This window comes from Neopsephotus bourkii, unplaced genomic scaffold, assembly GCF_033783945.1.
Source record: "Neopsephotus bourkii isolate Nb327-2 ecotype Australia unplaced genomic scaffold, CSIRO-AGI_Nbou_v1 NB_1292, whole genome shotgun sequence".
NCBI lineage: Eukaryota > Metazoa > Chordata > Aves > Psittaciformes > Psittacidae > Neopsephotus > Neopsephotus bourkii.
The window spans coordinates 10643270-10661977 of record NW_026901776.1 but is presented as its reverse complement, the minus strand read 5'-3'; the positions used below and the strand labels follow the sequence as shown (position 1 = coordinate 10661977).

The window sequence follows — 18708 nt, the reverse complement described above, 5'->3', positions numbered from 1 at the left end:
CTTAAATCAATGTTAAATGATCTTTTTCTAATATTTCTTTTCTGTTTTACTTCCTTCAATGTTTGGTTTGAAACCTCACCAATAAGGCAAGCAATGTAAACTAGGTATTTATAATAGTTACTATCCATGCCTTGGTTTGACACCATGACAATAAAATTGAAGACTTTCAACTAAGACTTTGTTTTCCCTTTCCTTGAGTGAAATCCCATGGGCTGCACCTGATTTTTTTATAAAGATTATCTTCTGTTCATTCTTTTGGACAGCTGAGGTGTTTCATTTTATAAAAACCTTGAACTAAACAAATACTTGTATTTGTGGTCCAACAGTGGGTTTCCCAAATGTATTTGTACAGATAAACAACATAAACAACAAGGTCTACCTTAATAAAATAACTGGAGAATTCAATGATACTTTTTTTTTTTTTTCCCCGTGGAATCTGTCTGAGAATAATACTGTTGAAATCTTGGAATTCCTATATCTTTTATCTGAAAATGCTTCATGTTTTCACCTATGTGACTGTAAGTCAGGAAGTCAAAATGGTTGGTTTGAATTTGGAGTGAGAATAAACCAAAAGCAGAAAATTGCCAGATGGCAGTCTCATGAAGAAATGCAATGTAACTGATATTTATATTTAACACAGTTCTAAAAGAATTTCCTTGACTCTTCTTTGAAATGCAGGTGTTAGAAGTCATTCAAGGAGCAAAGCAAATTCAAAACAATTCAGTATTTCCATGTACTAACTGTTCAGGCTGGAATGCATAACCTGTGGAAGAATTGGTTCCTGGATCTTTGCATGAAGTTTGTCGTCAGTTTTGTACAAAGACATTTCTTCCAGAAAAACTAATCAAAAATTCACTCTACATCAGAAGTTTGAGAATGACAGGATCAGCTAAGATTTCTTTCAACCATTTAATTACTTATTTTAGAAACAGCTTATTTGTGTCTAACTAAATTATACTCTTACTGATCACAATGGCATTTTTTCTGGCTTTTGAAATGCAGAGTGAGGAAATCATGTTGGTTATTTTTGACCTATCTATCTTTTATTTATCATCTACCAGTGTTTAAGAATTGTTAGGGACTCTAACAACAATCAGTGAAGCAAGGGAAGAACCCTGAATCCTTTGATTTGCTCCAGGTAATACATGTAAAGTGGTTAATTATCTTGATTGTAGACCAGGATGTCATTTTGGTGTCTATCCTTTCCAGAACAGCTCAGATTTTATTTGGGAAAAGCTGAATCTTATGCATATTACATATATATCTAATCTTACAGGACCACTGAAGGAAGATAGAAGTGAAGGAATAATCAAGGAGGTCATGTTTAGCCCTAAATTCGAAATATGCTTTGTGAGAATTTATTCATTAGTTTTGAGACCAAACGCACTCTTAATTTTAACATCTGCAGGGGGCACTGGAACAGCAGGATCTCGGAGTAAGTCAGCTTCCAAGTTCAGCTACTACCAAGTTTTTGCTTTCAGCATTTTTTATTTCTAATATTTGTGAACTCAGGTTTTGTTTATATTTTTAATCAGACGAACATTAAAAGAGCAGCAAGAGCAGTTAGATTAGACAACGTGTTCTTTCATTCTGTCATCAAAAGCAACCTGCTAGCATTGTTATTTCAGCATATTGGATATTATGTCTTTTTACCTGAAAGCTGAATTTCATTTCTGATGTGGTAAGCCATGCTCCTTCTTCCAGTTTCAAAACTCACTCAGAAATCATAAGTCTTCAACTTGCGTCCAAATGTATATATTTGAGGGGTTTTTTTCATGTGGCAAGACATAATTTCTGGGCTACTGCACAAAATACTGTTTTGTTTTTTTCCAATGCTGCAACCTGAAACCAAGGGAAATAAAAACAACCAAGCAATCCAACAAAAAAAAAAACCCAAAACACAACAACTTTGGAAACAGAATATTGATGATTTCTACAACTTGAAATCTACAGGTACATACTTCTGTAGCTTTTTCATGGGAGTAAATATGGCAGTATCAGCTACTTCAGATTGTTGTCTTTCACATTATCAGAGCACACTGCTTAATTGTATGGAACTGTGCATGTTTATGAAAGTACTTTCTTAAACCTGTGCTTTATCTGTAAGGTCATTCAGCTATAAAGTGGTTCAATTGTAACTGTATGTTTACTCTGCAGTTTCTTGTACACATGCAGTTGATTTCTTTTCTATTTTTTGCATCTTTCTGCAAAAACACTGCTTTCTACGTCAGTCCCAGGACACATCACATATTCCGTGTGTCTGTTGAAGTTCTCTCCAGCTGTTCATTATAGTATCCATTAATTGATTTTTTTGTTTGCCTTTATTTTATGCTTTTCAAATAACAGTTGTGGTAGAGATGATAACACCTTCTCGGAAAGTTGGTTAGAAAACATTTCACTTGGCCAACCAAATAAGATACACCTTTAATGTTGAAGTAGTTTAAATAAGAGCACCTGAAGTATAGAAGTAAGCACACTTTGACAGTTTTAGTGACTCAATTCACAACATTCTCAGAAAATTAAGTGAAAAACAATCTGAATACTAAGTAAAGAAGGGACATTTGTATCCAGAAGATTTTAACAGGAAGAGAATTTAATAATAAAATTGCAGCCCTAACCACATGGCCTTCTTGCTCTGTGTGTTTGTTTTCTTTTAGAAGCAGTGTAACATAGATGACACTTGCCATAAAGCTCTTCCTACAGAAAAATATGCAAGCCCAGCTTATTTCCAGTGCATGATAATAATTAAAGCTTCAATGAGTGAACCTCTGATATTTTTTTGGCTAGCAATTAACCCTAATCCCTCCTTCTCTCTTATGCATTTGGATCTAAATAACAATAGGGAGACTGAAAGCAGTAGGCATGAGTGGCTCATTCCCTAACTCTGTGGACTAAAGGCTGGAATAACCTGACAAAGAATTCAGGAGAGGGAGGCAAGGTGGTGAGCGGACTGATCTTATAAGGGTTAGAAAGGAAAGAGAAGGTCTATCTTGTGACCAGGCTGAATTCAGGATGTTTGTGATCTTCATCATGCGGCTTTCACTGGTGCCAGCAATGTTTGTATGGTGCAGATGTCAGCTATCGAGTTTTCCATTTATTCAGCTCCATACTTTCCTTTGTTCTGGGGAGTCTGCTGTGTGTTCTATGCCTTGTTCAGAGTGCCCCTCAACCTGGCTTTTCTTAATCAGCTGGGGAAAGGCCTCAGTGCTCACCTGATTACCTTGGAAAGACGGATGCAAAACCCAGGCCATGCCCAGGTACAGTGTCAACCTACCCTTTATTTCCACTGTTTTAAAATTAATTAAATTTCTCCTCTCAGATAGAGAGTTTATAGTGTTTTCTTGTAAAGAAGTCTAGTGTTTAGAGTAAGGGTTTACTCGTTGAGACTTAAAGAGTCTATCTGTGACTCTATATTCATATGACTCTGGGTAAGACACTCAACCAGTTTTACTTCAGCTTTCCAGCCTGCAGAGCAATACCAGTCTCAGTGGCCTTATGTCAGGCTTCATGCAACTGAGATACTTGGATGAAAGCTGTTTTAATAAGGGAAACCCACTGTGATTCACATTCTTATTAAGTCATAAATGCTCTCCATTTATTTTGGATAGAGAAAAGATGTGGAGGGATAAAATTTGCCTGTTAGTCTCATTTTGCAGAGGCCTCCATGTTCTGTAAAAAATTCTCCAGGGCAGTAGATGGGAACCTGGGTGTGTGAATCCTGGGTATCCTTGAGTAGCAGACATCCTGGGACAGTAACCTATTAATACTGAGCAGAGACTGGGAGCAGCAGAGCCAGCAGCATGCCCCTCCGCACCATACAGAACCAGCAGATTACCCAGACTTCGCTGCTGGTACTGGGTATCTCTTTTACCTCCTCCTGGGTGCTGTGGTGTTCCATCTGCTGGAGAAGCAGTCAGGGATCCACTTTCGGGACCAGTTTCAGCTGGAGAAGCTCAAGTTCCTGCAGAACTACACATGCTTGGACAGGCAAGCTCTGGAGGTAAGGGAAAGGTAAGGGAAACACGCTCCCATTATTTTGGTTCCAGCGTTATTTTGGTTAGAAGAAATTATACTGTTGTGGCCACGCATGTGATAAGTTGATCTGCTGTTCATGACATTAAAGGACTAACTGTACAAGAGAATGGCAGAGGTTTCTCAAGCCCATTCACCTATCTCTTAATCTTGATCAATTTCACTTCTTTTCCCAGTCATGAACTCCCAAAATATGCAAATATACTTAAGAACCTTCCTACTACTTTCCAATAATTTCAGCTTCAATGTTTTCGTCTCCCTTGTTAAGTATTACATGGGAATCATGCATGAGGACAAAAAACAAGAATCAAACCTACAAGAAGTAAGTCACCCTTTCAAGGTTCTCCAGTCCAAACCCATGCAAATTCTGCCCTTCTTTTGTACTAGGAATTTTCTCCTGCCTTTGAAGGTGGTCCTGCACTCCCAGGCCTCTAAAGATAACATAAAGCCAACCACCATGAACTGTGTTATCTTTCACTTATAATAAGATACAAAGGGCTCTTGTTCAATATGGGTTGTCAATTTATGACAACTTCAATTACACTTTATTCCTCAAAGTTGGCTGGAGATGATACACTAGACCTTTCTTGGTATTATAATAAACATATTTTCATTCCAGTATTGCAAAAACTGGTCAGAAATTCTTGAATTACTGCTTTTGTTGTGTTCAAAGTATATCCAGTTGCAGAGCTGGGTGCCTAAACAGTTTGAACTCTTTCTACCATGTCGTTAAACTTGATAGAAACTCTAAGGAAGTAGGCTGCAGGTTTGCACTGAGTCAGAGGACTTCCACAGAGAGATACGCTTTTGATCAATAAAAAGACCAGATTCTGTAAATAGATTTAAGCAAACAGTGAAGTTCAGATCAGAAAGTGAAGAGAAGGTCTGAACCTCTGCCTACAAGGACTATGTTCTGATTACTAATACTGTGATATATTTCTTGTGGAACATCTGGTATTGTCCAGAAAATTACTAGTTTTCAAGAGCTTACATACATAAAAAGATGCCTGATTTTTTCAGCTTCAGCAGCTACTGATATTACCTACTGATATTATCTCCTTATCACTGGGATAATGACTGTAGAGCAGAAAATCCTGATTCTCATTCTAAACCAAATTGGCATATTTCATAGGATTGGAAGGTTTAGTTAAGTATACTAGAAGCCTCAGAATGGGTTCACACATGTTCAGATTCTCCTCTCTCTGGCTCCAGTAGACCTTCCTTAGCACTGCCATGCCACTCAGAGAATCATGGGGATTTTTTGCGTCTCTGTGGAATTAGATATAATTATTTCATTTGTGAGTTATTCCAGACAAAACCGGCTGAGGGCACCAAATTATCGTCTACAATGTACCAAGCTTTGAAGTACTTAGATGTGATAGCTCTCAACGTAAATGTTAAGTGCAAGGTGCCCTCTGATTCTCATAAGAAATTGTCCATCCCTTACCAATAGTAGAGACTAGATGTCTTTCCATATTAAATCTATAACTCTAATTCAGGAAAGCAATCATATCTCTGTATGATTTAACTGTATGGTTTAACAGGCCTGTTCATCATGTCAGAAGTTCCAGTCTGAAAAGTCACGGTATAGAGGCTGTGGTGAAACAGACACTAGATTCAGTCTGCTCAGCTGACAATGGTATGGTGTTGGCAGAGGATAACCAGTCTCCTTCAGAGAGATCCTGGGGGAGAGCAATGAAACACAAGGCAGCTGACAAGACATTTGATGCATAAATAAGAGCAGCATTTCTTTTGCAGATAGTAGTTTTTGTCATCTGGTAAGAGCTATCGGGAATAGCAGAGAATATTCATTAGCTAATCTTTCATACTAGGAGAAGTCTAAGGTTCGTTGAAAATTGCTGCAGTCATAGCCAAAAATAGCAATTCCTACTCTCTAGTACTTACATGGAGGAAACACAAATGAGTATGTTCCCCATCCCCCTTCCCACAGACACAATGATACATTTACCTGTGTCCAAATTAAAAACTGCAGATTTCTATCGAGATGACTAGACTTGGAAAGAAGAAGAACTGCCTTTATATTTTTTTTTTGGTATAACTTCACTTTATTTTCCCAGTTTGATCACTTTGGTGTCTCTCTCCACTCCATTTCCCTTAGCCTTCAACTACTTACGGAACCTGTGCTCCTTGTCACTTCTCCAGTGACAAGAATTCAAGATTCTGGTCAGTTCTATTTCCAACTTTTGCCATGTCAGCACAAGGCTATTTTAACTAAATCTACCCTGTTATCTACACTGTTTATTGCTCTGTTTGCTCAAGATGGAAAGCAGCATTTACTTCCTTCTTTTCTGACCTTCTTTATTTGATCTAATGGGTTGCTCACCTTTGATTCTTTCACCTCTTCTGCCTCAGGTCCTTATGGAAGCATGGGTAAAAGGGGTCAACCCAGAAGGAAATTCTACAGATCCTGGTAACTGGGACTTCAGCAACTCCTTCTTTTTTGCGGGAGCTGTTATCATTGTCGTGGTTTAACCCACAGCCAGACAGCTTGTTACCCACTCCCCCCCCTTCTTGCCCTCCCCCTACTCCTGGGGGAACGGAGAGGAGAATCAAAAAGAAATGCAACTCCCACGGGTTGAGATAAGAACAGTTTAGTAACTAAGGTACAATACGAATCACCACTGCTACCACCAACGACAACAATGATAAGAGAAAACAGCAAAGGAAAGGAGTACAATACCACGCGCCGAACCACCAGTCCGACCCGGCCGACCCCCTCTCCTTCCGGGTCCCCCCCCAGTTTTCCCCTCGGCATGACGTGCTGTGGTATGGAATACCTCTTTGGTCAGTTTGGGTCAGGTGTCCTGTCTTTGCTTCCTCCCGGCCTCCCCTCCTCCCTGGCAGAGCATGAGACTCACAAAGTCCTTGGCCAAACCAAAACATCACCTCTATCAGCTTTGTTCCCAGCCCGAAAGTCAAAACACAGCACTGCACCAGCTACCAAGAAGGAGAAAAAACGACTGCTGCTGCTAAACCCAGGACATTATCCACCCCTTATTCCATACCATTCACGTCATGCTCAGATCCTACATTTTCAATATACCATCACTCCGATCTCAGTGCACTTCTATCTTAGTGCAAAGACTAGTCCCTATAAAGCTGCTGATTCCATCTGGTCCATGATGTCAGGCGCCATCTCTTGTAACAGTCTTTCAGAACAGGAGAGGCCGTGTGCAGTATTGGGTCGTTGCCTGCTGATGCTGATCATTCCCTTACTGTAGAACTTGTCTGGTTCTGTCAAAGTTCGTTCTCTCTTGGGATGATGGTTGAAGGGAAGTCAGGGCTAGTTGCTGGTGGCCTGAAGACATCTGGTTGATGGGCTATTAAAGTATTACACAGCAGGCAACAACATACAATTAAGTTCATTGGCTGTTTTCCCCTAAAATTAAATCCCCTTGAGGTACACATTGGACTTCCCCATCATCCTGCATTACCCACCAAGTGTATCCAGGTCCCTGAGCAAAAGCAATCCCACGAGTGGGTTTGCCTTTACTTGAAGCATGAATAACCCAGACTGTCTTCCCCAGCAAATTCTTCATATGCACCACAGGAACTTTGTCCCCCTCTACAATATGTAAAAGTTCCGATTGGGCTGGGCCAGCTCTGTTGGCAGATCCTCTAGTGTTGACCAACCAGGTGGCCTTTGGTAAGTGTGTATCCCAGTGCTTGAAAGTTCCCCCACCCATTGCTCTCAGTGTAGTTTTTAACAGCCCATTGTACCTTTCGATTTTCCCAGAGGCTGGTGCATGGTAGGGGATGTGATATACCCACTCAATGCCATGCTCTTTGGCCCAAGTGTCTACAAGGTTATTCCGGAAATGAGTCCCGTTGTCTGACTCAATTCTCTCTGGGGTGCCGTGTTGCCACAAAATGTGTTTCTCAAGGCCCAGGATAGTGTTCTGGGCAGTGGCGTGGGGCACAGCGTACGTTTCCAGCCATCCGGTGGTTGCTTCCACCATGGTAAGCACATGACGCTTACCTTGGTGGGTTGGTGGCAGTGTGATATAATCAATCTGCCAGGCCTCCCCATATTTATACTTCAGCCATCGTCCTCCATACCAAAGAGGTTTTAACCGTTTGGCTTGTTTAATGGCAGCACATGTTTCACACTCATGAATAACCTGGGCAATAGTGTCCATTGTTAAGTCCACCCCTCGATCACGGGCCCATCTATATGTTGCATCTCTGCCCTGATGGCTTGAAGTGTCATGGGCCCACCGGGCCAAAAATAATTCACTTTTATGTTGCCAATCTAAGTCCATCTGAGCCACTTCAATCTTAGCAGCTTTATCCACTTGTTGGTTGTTCTGGTGTTCCTCAGTGGCCCGACTCTTGGGTACATGGGCATCTACATGACGTACCTTCACCACCAGGTTTTGCACCCGGGCAGCAATATCTTTCCACAGTGCAGCAGCCCAGATAGGTTTACCTCTGCGTTGCCAGTTGCTCTGCTTCCATTGCTGCAACCACCCCCACAGGGCATTTGCCACCATCCATGAGTCAGTATAGAGATAAAGTACTGGCCACTTTTCTCGTTCAGCAATGTCCAGGGCCAGCTGGATGGCTTTCACCTCAGCAAACTGACTCGATTCACCCTCTCCTTCAGCAGTTTCTGCAACTTGTCGTCGAGGATTCCATACAGCTGCCTTCCATCTCCGATGTTTTCCCACAATACGGCAGGACCCATCAGTAAACAAGGCATACTGCTTTTCACTTTCTGACAGCTGATTATATGGTGGGGCCTCTTCAGCACGCATCACCTCCTCCTCTGGTGACATCCCAAAATCTTTGCCCTCTGGCCAGTCCATGATGACTTCTAGAATGCCTGGACGACTGGGATTTCCTATTCGAGCTCGTTGCGTAATTAGTGCAGCCCATTTACTCCATGTAGCATCAGTTGCATGATGCGTAGAGGAGACCCTGCCTTTGAACATCCAGCCTAGCACGGGCAACCGGGGTGCCAGGAGGAGCTGTGCTTCGGTGCCAATCACTTCCGAAGCAGCTCGAACCCCTTCATAGGCTGCCAGTATCTCTTTCTCAGTTGGGGTATAGCTTGCCTCAGATCCTCTGTATCCCCGACTCCAAAAACCAAGGGGTCGACCTCGAATCTCTCCTGGAGCTTTCTGCCAGAGGCTCCAGGTAGGGCCATTCTCCCCAGCTGCGGTGTACAATACATTTTTTACATCTGGCCCAGTCCGAACTGGTCCAAGGGCCACTGCATGAACTATCTCGCGTTTAATTTGCTCAAAGGCTTGTTGTTGCTCAGGTCCCCATTTAAAATCATTCTTCTTACGGGTCACGTAATAGAGAGGGCTTACAATCAAACTGTAATTTGGGATGTGCAGTCTCCAGAACCCCACTGCACCCAAGAAAGCTTGTGTTTCTTTCTTATTAGTTGGTGGAGACATTGCTGTTATCTTGTTGATTACATCTGTGGGGATCTGTCTACGTCCATCTTGCCATTTTATTCCCAGAAATTGAATCTCCTGTGCAGGTCCCTTGACCTTACTTCGTTTTATGGCAAAACCGGCTTTCAGCAGGATTTGGATTATTTTCCTCCCTTTCTCAAAGACTTCTTCTGCTGTATCGCCCCACACTATAATGTCATCAATGTATTGCAGGTGTTCTGGCGCTTGCCCCTGTTCCAGTGCAGTCTGAATCAGTCCATGGCAAATGGTAGGGCTATGTTTCCAGCCCTGGGGCAGTCGGTTCCAAGTGAACTGGACACCCCTCCAAGTAAAAGCAAACTGTGGCCTGCACTCTGTTGCCAAAGGAATTGAGAAAAATGCATTGGCAATATCAATCGTGGCATACCACTTGGCTGCCTTTGACTCCAGTTCATACTGAAGTTCTAGCATGTCTGGTACGGCAGCACTCAAGGGTGGTGTGACTTCATTCAGGCCACGATAGTCTATTGTTAGTCTCCACTCTCCATTAGACTTTCGCACTGGCCATATGGTGCTATTAAAGGGCGAGCGGGTCCTGCTGATCACTCCCTGACTCTCCAGTCTACGGATCAGCTGATGGATAGGAATCAGGGAGTCTCGGTTGGTGCGATATTGCCGCCGGTGCACTGTTGTGGTTGCAATTGGCACTTGTTGTTCTTCGACTTTCAGCAGCCCCACAACAGAAGGATCCTCTGAGAGACCAGGATAAGCCTACAGCACCCGGGATTCCCAGGCGGTCTCCCATCCAAGTACTAACCGAGCCCGACCCTGCTTAGCTTCCGAGATCAGATGAGATCGGGCGTTTTCAGGGTGGTGTGGCCGTAGGCTTATCCTGGTCTCACTATAGGTTAGGTACTCTCTTTCCTTACAAATTGGGTTTCCTACAGCTATCCTGTAAATCCCCCAGAAATGTGCAACTAGTGGATAGAAAACACCTGCAAGACAATCTTGACTATTGTGGGTTACAGTTTTCTATTGTTTCCCAATTGTACCTGTTATTCAGATATATTCAGCATACCACACCTGCAAAAAACAGCTGAGTGCCTACTTGATACATGTGATACCATTTTGTACATGCACAGCACATATTGAGGTTTCTTTGAAACACTCAATTGCACTCACCACAAAATCAGAGACCCATAGAAATATACAATACTCTTTATGAGTAATGTTTTTCACATTAAATTTTCTGTTAATCACAGTGAATGCACAGGGCTCCATCAGAAGCTATGGCAATTTGTAAGTGGGATTTAATTGCAGAAAATCATAGGTCCACAGGTTCCTGAAGTTTAATGCAGCTGAACTTCCAAGCCTAGGAACAACCCAGGATGACCTGCAGCCTGACTGTAATGCCTTTTCATGTAGCTCTTATTTTTTTCCAGGTTATGGTACCCTGTCTCCCAGCACAGTGGCAGGGCAGATCTTTTGTGTGTTCTATGCCTTGTTCAGAGTGCCCCTCAACCTGGCTTTTCTTAATCAGCTGGGGAAAGGCCTCAGTGCTCACCTGATTACCTTGGAAAGACAGATGCAAAACCCAGGCCATGCCCAGGTACAGTGTCAACCTACCCTTTATTTCCACTGTTTTAAAATTAATTAAATTTCTCCTCTCAGATAGGCACTGTTGTTGCTAGATTGGGTTTCCCTTATGCATACCTATATTTTTCTGAACCATAACAATTACATGGCCCTCTATATTAGAAAATTGGTACACTCTATTTATCCAGCTTTAAAGCAATTTGATTTTGCTTAAGGGACTCTAGATTTGCCTGTTTAAAACCTGACTCAGCAAAACTGTTAAGCAAGTATCACCTCAATTTTAAGCAAGGTCCTTAACCTTTGGAGACCTCAGCAAAATACATGCACATACACACATTGCTGAATCAAGTTTTTATTATCGATCCTATACTAACATCTATCCAGATTGTAGCTCTACACTGTGCAAAACAAATTTATTTTTATTGGCCTGCTAATCTGGTTTGAATTACCTTCCCTGATTGTGCAAGCCATTTAACACTTCCTTACTTTTCTTTTCTTGAAACGTAAATAAATACTCCTTCTTTCTTATAACTTATTAGTGAGTCACTGAACTAGTCGAGATATATTGGAATAAGGGGAGCACGAGTAACAGAAAATAAATTAAGGTAATTTATAGAAAAGTTAGTGAATGTGTTCGAGTAAAGGTTCAATGAATTGACCCCTTTAGTTAGGGAAAAAGGAGATTAAATATGTTAAATATGTTGAAACATTTCAGAGCTCTGGCACAAGGTTTTTTTTTTCTCTTTTCATTTGTAAAACCTCTGAGTCACTGCCTACACTTGGAAAGCTATAAAGGTAATGTCAAATGCAGATGAGGGTTATATGAGCAAGAAGTTTTTTAGCTGCATAACCTGTCTGCTCTCATGCAGCTCTGCCACCAGGAGGACTTTCATGTTAGTATAGCTGCATCTTTCCTGAGATTCCTCATAGATGTGATTTTTTTTTTTCTTTTCACTCTTGAATTAGCACCTCATTTCTGTCAGAATTCCTATGATCAGAAAATTTTTGGAGCTGTATCTAGTTGTTTACTCTGAAAAGCCTCTTCCAGGAAACTGGGTCATCTCCTTTTGAACAAAACTTAGTCATGTTTTGAGAAATTAATTACAATTGGTTTTTCTTCATTCCTGACTTACTGTCCCCTATGTTACAGGTTTATACCAAAAAGCCAGTGTAAAAAGTAATATTGTGCATTTCAGTATAAATTTTATGAGAAATTTATTATCAAATTAAATGCTATTGTACTTCTGGAATTAATTAAGTGAGAACAGATTTCAACTATAACCATGTTGCTCAGTAATTCTCAAAGTGCTTTGCAAATGAGGTAAGTATAAAAAGCTAGAAAGACATGATACGCAATACAAGAGAGATTTGTCAAAGTCACCCAGTAGGCTCACGCCAAGTTTCTCAAACTCAGCTGACTATACAGAAAGAGGAAGAAAAACATGATACTTGGCCCTTTTTACTGTGTGAATAGTGGTTTGGCTTTTCATCCAGTCACAATAGGCACATACATAGAAAATCATACCCGGGTTTGAATGCTCTTGGGGACATTTTTAAAAGATTGCAATTAGTTTTTATCAGCCCATACATCACTAGTCAGAAGTTCACCAGAGAGTATTCCCTGGAAATCCATGATTGATCTCCAATCCTAAACTCCTAAAATCCCCTGTCATGACCCATGCACTGCCCACTGCCTGTTCTGTGTACCTAGCCACTGCAGCCACATATGCTGAAACTTATCTCCCGGAAGGCAGACATTTGTACTGCGGGACACAGATCTGCGCTGTACTGACAGAAAAAAGTTCTGATCTGAATGCTGCTTAGTCAAAAATAAAAGCAGGCAAGCTGACTTCACTTAGATTTTATTGAAACATATTTTTGGCCCAGCTCCTGCAAGCCACTTTATAAATCTTTGGAAGCAGTCACAGTGAAGAGAACCCTAATTTGTCCTTGACAATCTTTGAATCGTGAGTTATGCAATACCTGCTGATTTTCCCCAAAGACAAGAGCTAACTGATTACGAGATTATCTCCACTTCAATTGAAATTGTAAAGTGAGTATTTCATTCTTGTGGTTGTCACAAGTTTGAAAATATTATTTCAGCATACTTAAAAACTCATTGCAAAAAAGCTTTTAAAAAAATCCTCCTTTTTTTCCTATTTTTGAGATTTTTTTGATTAATGATTAGGTACATTATCTATGTGCAGGGTAAAGAGCGAGGTCAGCCTGCAGTGCATGGAAGCATCGGTTTATCCTTCCTTTTTGGATGTTGCTTACTGCTGGTGCAGGTTTGTGATTCAAGAGCAAAACAGACTCAGCAATTTCCACTAAGCAACTGATCAGTGCTATTTGTCTGCCATCTTCTTGAATTTTTCAGTTGGTTCAGACGCTGGCAGTGGCCATCTTCCTGACCACTGGGACCTTGCTTTTTCTAATATTCCCATCACTGGTCTTCAGTTATGTAGAAGGCTGGAGCTACGGAGAAGGCTTTTACTTCACCTTCATCACCCTCAGCACCACTGGATTTGGAGACTATGTAGCAGGTTATAAAGAAGGTGAACTGGATTGAGTTTTGTTGAAATTAGTTGCTCTAGTATAAAGCTAAATACAGAAAGCATATATACATCCCACTATAAATCTGATAACCTGGTTTAGTGGAAGGTGTCCTTGGCCATGGCAGGGGGACTGGAGCTAAATGATCTTTAAGGTCCCTTCCAACCCAAGCCATTTTATGATTCTATGATAATGTATTATATGACATGGGCATTTTTCCCTTGGCAGTTAAGATGAGACTCACCAAATATGCCACTGGACATATGCCACTGGACACCCATTCAGCAGTGTCTATGCCCAACCTGGTAAGAATGTGATCTATAAGTGACAGGTGGAATATAGGTGAAATCTCTTTGTCAGTATTAGGCTTTTGAACCACCGTCTCCTAACAGTGATATGTTTCAGCAAATACATAGCATTCCCAATCAGAAATCATGTCAAATATGTAATGATCTGTACTTAAAGTGGGGAAAATATTACTTACAACCCCAGAACACCCATGAAAGAAAACAAACCCAGTGAGATTACACAGTCTTTAGAGTCCCTATGTTGAGCCTCTTCTCTAGGCTGAGACACAGAAATAGACACAAGTGAAGGGCTGTTTTTCACCCACTTATTTGAAAAAAATGTTCTTAACAGATTGTGTAGTGTGTTTATTTGTTAAAAACACTAGAGTCTGTTGCTTCACAAGTAGTAACTCTCCTTGGGACATGTAAGCATATCCCAAAAGGAGAGAAATCCCCCACTGAATCTGGGTGCTGTGGAATTTCATGATGATCTGGATGACAGACTAAGTGCATGGCTACAGTGCTGTCCTGTGCCTGTATCATCTGCACTGATTGCTCATGCTGTGGAATTATCAACTCAGGGATTAAGATTCCCATAACCACTTACTTAAAATGGCTGCATTTCCCATATAATATTCTCCAGACAATTTTTTTATCCTGGTTACTGAGGTGTACCATCCTACAAAAAGCAATCACTATATCCCTGAGGTAGGAAACTGTATTTTTCTAAATCATCTAAGACCCCCTGTGTGTTTCTGGAGTACAATATGACTAATATGGATTCAAAATTGGATTTCCAAGTTGTTGGTTTTTTTTCTTTGTCCATGCCTAGGAACACTTGATTTTGTGCATCACTGAATAACATTAGATATAGCTATTTTTATTATATAGCCTCAGCTTCAGAGATTTGATGCCAACTGTGCTAACCTTCACCTGCGATTTGGAACATAAAAAGAAAAAAGGAAAATAAAAATAAAAAGATGCTTATAGATCACACAGTCTTATTAAACTTTTTCAAGGTGTGGAGAATGTATGCATGAGAACTTCTGTTTGGCAGACCTAAGCTGTCAAGACTAATATACATAGTTTCCTGGATTTTTCAGGCACAAACCCCAACAAGCACTATATCCCAGTGTACAGAAGCCTAACTGCAATTTGGATTGGTTTTGGCTTGGCCTGGCTGGCTCAGGTCTTCAACATGGCGGCTGACTTGATGGAAAAATTTCTTCAGCTAAAGTGGTACAAGCCTGACTTAAGCTTGGCAAAAGGAGCCACCACCAAACTGGAAAATGAACCTGAGCAGCATAGAGTCCACATCCCCAGCTGAGCAAGGTACACAGAAAGCAGTCTTAAAAGTATGTCTTTCATCTGTATCTCGCACTAAGCAAGCCATGTGGATAAAGGACTAAACCACAAGTTGTAGACTGTTTCCTAAAGAGCAGATTTCCTAAGGAGGAAATTTCAGATGCATTGAAATTTTCACACACTGTGTAGGTATCAGCCAATTAAACCTCCAAAGAAGTAGCATACATGGTCAAACAACTTTCCTGGGATTCATTTCACACTTTTCGCTCAAGACAGCTTCCTCTGAAGTAATCAGTTATTATCCTTTCTCTTTCTCTAGTGGAATTCAGTTCTTATGGTCATTTGTTTTCAAATAAATCCAGAGTGACTGCCTCCCAGCTCCAACGAGAAGTCATGTCACCAAGAACGGAAGTGAAAAAAGTCAGGTACAGAAATCTTTCTTCATTTCCAATCATAAACCAAACAAAACCACAGAGGAATATCAGCAGTAATGACCACCTGCTAAATGACATTCATCCAATTAAGATTCATTTGATACTGTATGAAATTAACAGCTTTCATATAAAATGATAAAATTTCTTTAGTTTCTGGGCTAAAATGCTTCTCTCTTAAATTGTGCAGAAATCATGTGTCTATCCAGCACTGCCTAGACTGTTACAATCCATTTTGGAGCGAACTGACAGCTCAGTGCAGGTCCTTATCCTTGCTGCAGTTCATTTCACAGCCACTTAACAACAGTACTTTAAATCTAAATGCAAGCAGACTTCCTTTATTTCCAGCCAGATCACAAATATTATTAGAGTCTGGCATTTGCTTTGGGACAGCTCATTATGGAGGTATCATGCATGGAGATTTGATGCTGTCCATTTACCTCTAAATAAGGCTGATGATAGGCTTTTGTGTTAAATCTGGTCTTCAGCCATGCGCAAAGAGTCAACCATGAGAAATGGAGTCTGGATTTGTCACATCTATTGTAAGCTGAACATAGCAGCAGCCATCCCCAAAGAAGCAGTAAAGCCAAAGAAGGACACATAAACACCTTATAAGCAGGCCAGTCACTGAGATATAAAACTGTAGTCATACTATGTATTAAACTCTAGAAACTTGATAAAGCAATTAAGCATTCATTGAGTACCATGCTAGGTAGTTTATAACCATCACTTACATATTCCATGGCTTGTAATTATGTACATACTGCCATTTATTATGTATGTTTATAACTCACAGTAACCATCAGTTAATCCTTTTAAACTCATTTATAACCGGAACCTTGTGACTGAATTACTACTAGGCAATGTAGCAAGCTAGCCTGTGGCTGACAGGCTACAGTAACATCTCATGCCAGCCTTTCAGCAACCACTTTGGTATTTCATTTTGGGGAAGTACACATAAAACATGTAGACAGGTATAGGTCACAAATCTCACATACTTTCTTGCTTCTGAGGATGGTCACAACAGCAGCTTGTTCTTACACCTGACTTGATGCTCACCTTCTTTGCTAGTTGCTGACTCCTGCATAGCGCAGTATGCCAGCTATGGTTTGTTCAACTCAACTCAAAATTGAGTTTTCAAATACATATCCCATCTAAGATTTTCCAGTCTTACCACTGGCTACCTCACAGATTTTATCTGTTTTTGCACTGATCTTCCATTATGCCCTCAACTATTCCCATAAATTTATGCAATGGCTTTGTTTGTAGCTGCTTTCACTAAGAGTAGCCAACTCTCTCCTGTCTGGCTTTTTGTATCTTTGCAAATTTCATGGGAAACTTTCTCAGTATTCTCTATTCTTCACACATAATGTTTGCATATGCACTTGTTAACACATCACCATCACTGTACTCCGTACCTGCCTTGTGTCAACGTTACAAGACATTTTAGACTAGTTCATGTAAAAGACAAAAGTAAAGTTCTACTGACTTTTATATCTAACCTGTTCCCTTCTCCTTGCCTTTTTCCATGCCTTCCTTACTTTATCTAGCCACAGCCAGCCACAAAACATGCACTAGTCTGAAGGTGATGCTATACAGTATTTTACACCGTGCTGCATGTCGTAACAAATGGTAATAAAGTTTACAAAAGACGGAAAGTATGCATGCACCACTTACTGGCAAAGTGTTTGTTAAGATCGTTCTTGCTTGGCACCTGACAGCAGGGAGTTCTTATTGGTTTCACTGCAGTCCAGAAATTGCTCCTGTACCTGATACTGACCTTGCAGAGTAGTAGCATGATGAGACTATGCTACTTAAATCAAGCATGTGTCCATGTTGAAACAGAAAAGAGGAAGATACTGATTACCTCTCCTGTGTTACACAAGTGATTGAAATTTCTTGCTCACTTTGTCAGTTTTTCAAGACCCTGTAAAGATCCTAAATCAAAGTTACTTTGAGATACATGCTGAGAGCACTGGTCCAGTTCTTAGGCATGAATGGATCAAGTGTTTTCTAGTACCCTTCCTCTAATAAAAAGGTAGCCAACAAGTATCAACCAGCAAGCTAAGAAAAATTATGTGGAAGAACTGTGTCATCACAAGGGCTTACTAGCAGTCAGAGGAATACCCCAAAGAGACTCTTCCACGCATTTAAAAGTCCATTTTACCAGTGGTACAATTCTGCACAGAATGGTGATCACACAATCTACTGTGAGATGCCCAGATGGATATCAGGACTTCCGAAGCCTCTGACTGCAGCTCTGCACCCTGTGGCAGAAGCAATGGCCTGAGCAGTGGTCATCCAGAATACAATAGCATATTGTCCCAAGCAGCTACCACTTGCAATCCAGTGCAAGACAAGAAGCAAATGTCTTTCCAAACCAACACTTACCCTTTAAACCTAGTCAGCAAGCCCTTCATCATCCTTAGATGTATTGGTACCTTCCATACAACACCAAAACATCACCTGCAAATATTTAAGCCATTCTCTGGAGGTGCAAATAGAAGGCTGACACATAAGTGACAGTTCTGAGAACACTCAAGAAAAACGGCCATTAAAATATTATGATTCTATGAAGTTTTGTTGTGAATCTTGATATGTACTCTGCCTCCCCAGATTTCCTTCTAGCAAGCACATGCTTGATGTCCTGGGCTTTCAGTCTTGCTTGTAGTTACAAACCTGGACTCTCACCTGTAATTTTTTTTATAGTATATCTTTAGTATAAACATTAAATGCTGTATGTTTAGTCCATCATGTTTCAGCATGGTTATCTTATTGTGCTTTGTATAATCTGACTTTAATGCAGTTAAAATGTCAAATTGTAGTCCAGATGTGTCTATTTCCTGATCTTAACTTAATTCTATATACTTTTTAGTATCTTTCCATCTTTTCTTTCCTATATGTGTTTTATAGAAGGCTTTTCTCTTTTCTATCTTAAACATCATTCTGATAATAGGAATCACTAAGACAAAGAAGCTTTAAGAAAAAGTTAGCATAAAAATTGTAAGGTCAGTTAGTTAATTAAGTAACTTTGTTACTGCCTGTTTAAGCCTAAGCCAATAAGGACTGCTTGTGTGCAAAAGATAAAGATGTATA

General features: G+C 40.6%; 2 protein-coding genes and 1 non-coding gene across 3 annotated transcripts in view; 2 read left to right on the top strand and 1 right to left on the bottom strand.

Annotated features, from left to right (window-relative positions):
* Positions 1 to 1901: 1901 nt before the first annotated feature.
* Positions 1902 to 17549, top strand: KCNK16 (potassium two pore domain channel subfamily K member 16). The gene is given in 8 exon segments (XM_061366011.1): positions 1902 to 3139; positions 3320 to 3852; positions 3855 to 4000; positions 6355 to 6501; positions 10443 to 10461; positions 10883 to 11049; positions 13414 to 13579; positions 14980 to 17549. Coding segments are annotated over 7 exon segments (921 nt in total). The 5' UTR covers positions 1902 to 3139; positions 3320 to 3800; the 3' UTR covers positions 15204 to 17549.
* On the bottom strand, positions 10209 to 10327 carry LOC133219030 (5S ribosomal RNA). The gene has a single exon (XR_009727340.1). It is a non-coding gene; the product is annotated as a 5S ribosomal RNA (ribosomal RNA).
* Positions 15575 to 18708, top strand: part of KCNK17 (potassium two pore domain channel subfamily K member 17) — a 26525-nt gene continuing 23391 nt past the window's right edge. The window contains exon 1 of the mRNA XM_061366010.1: positions 15575 to 15606. Within this exon, the coding sequence (XP_061221994.1) occupies positions 15575 to 15606 (32 nt within the window). The remainder of the gene's footprint in view (positions 15607 to 18708) is intronic.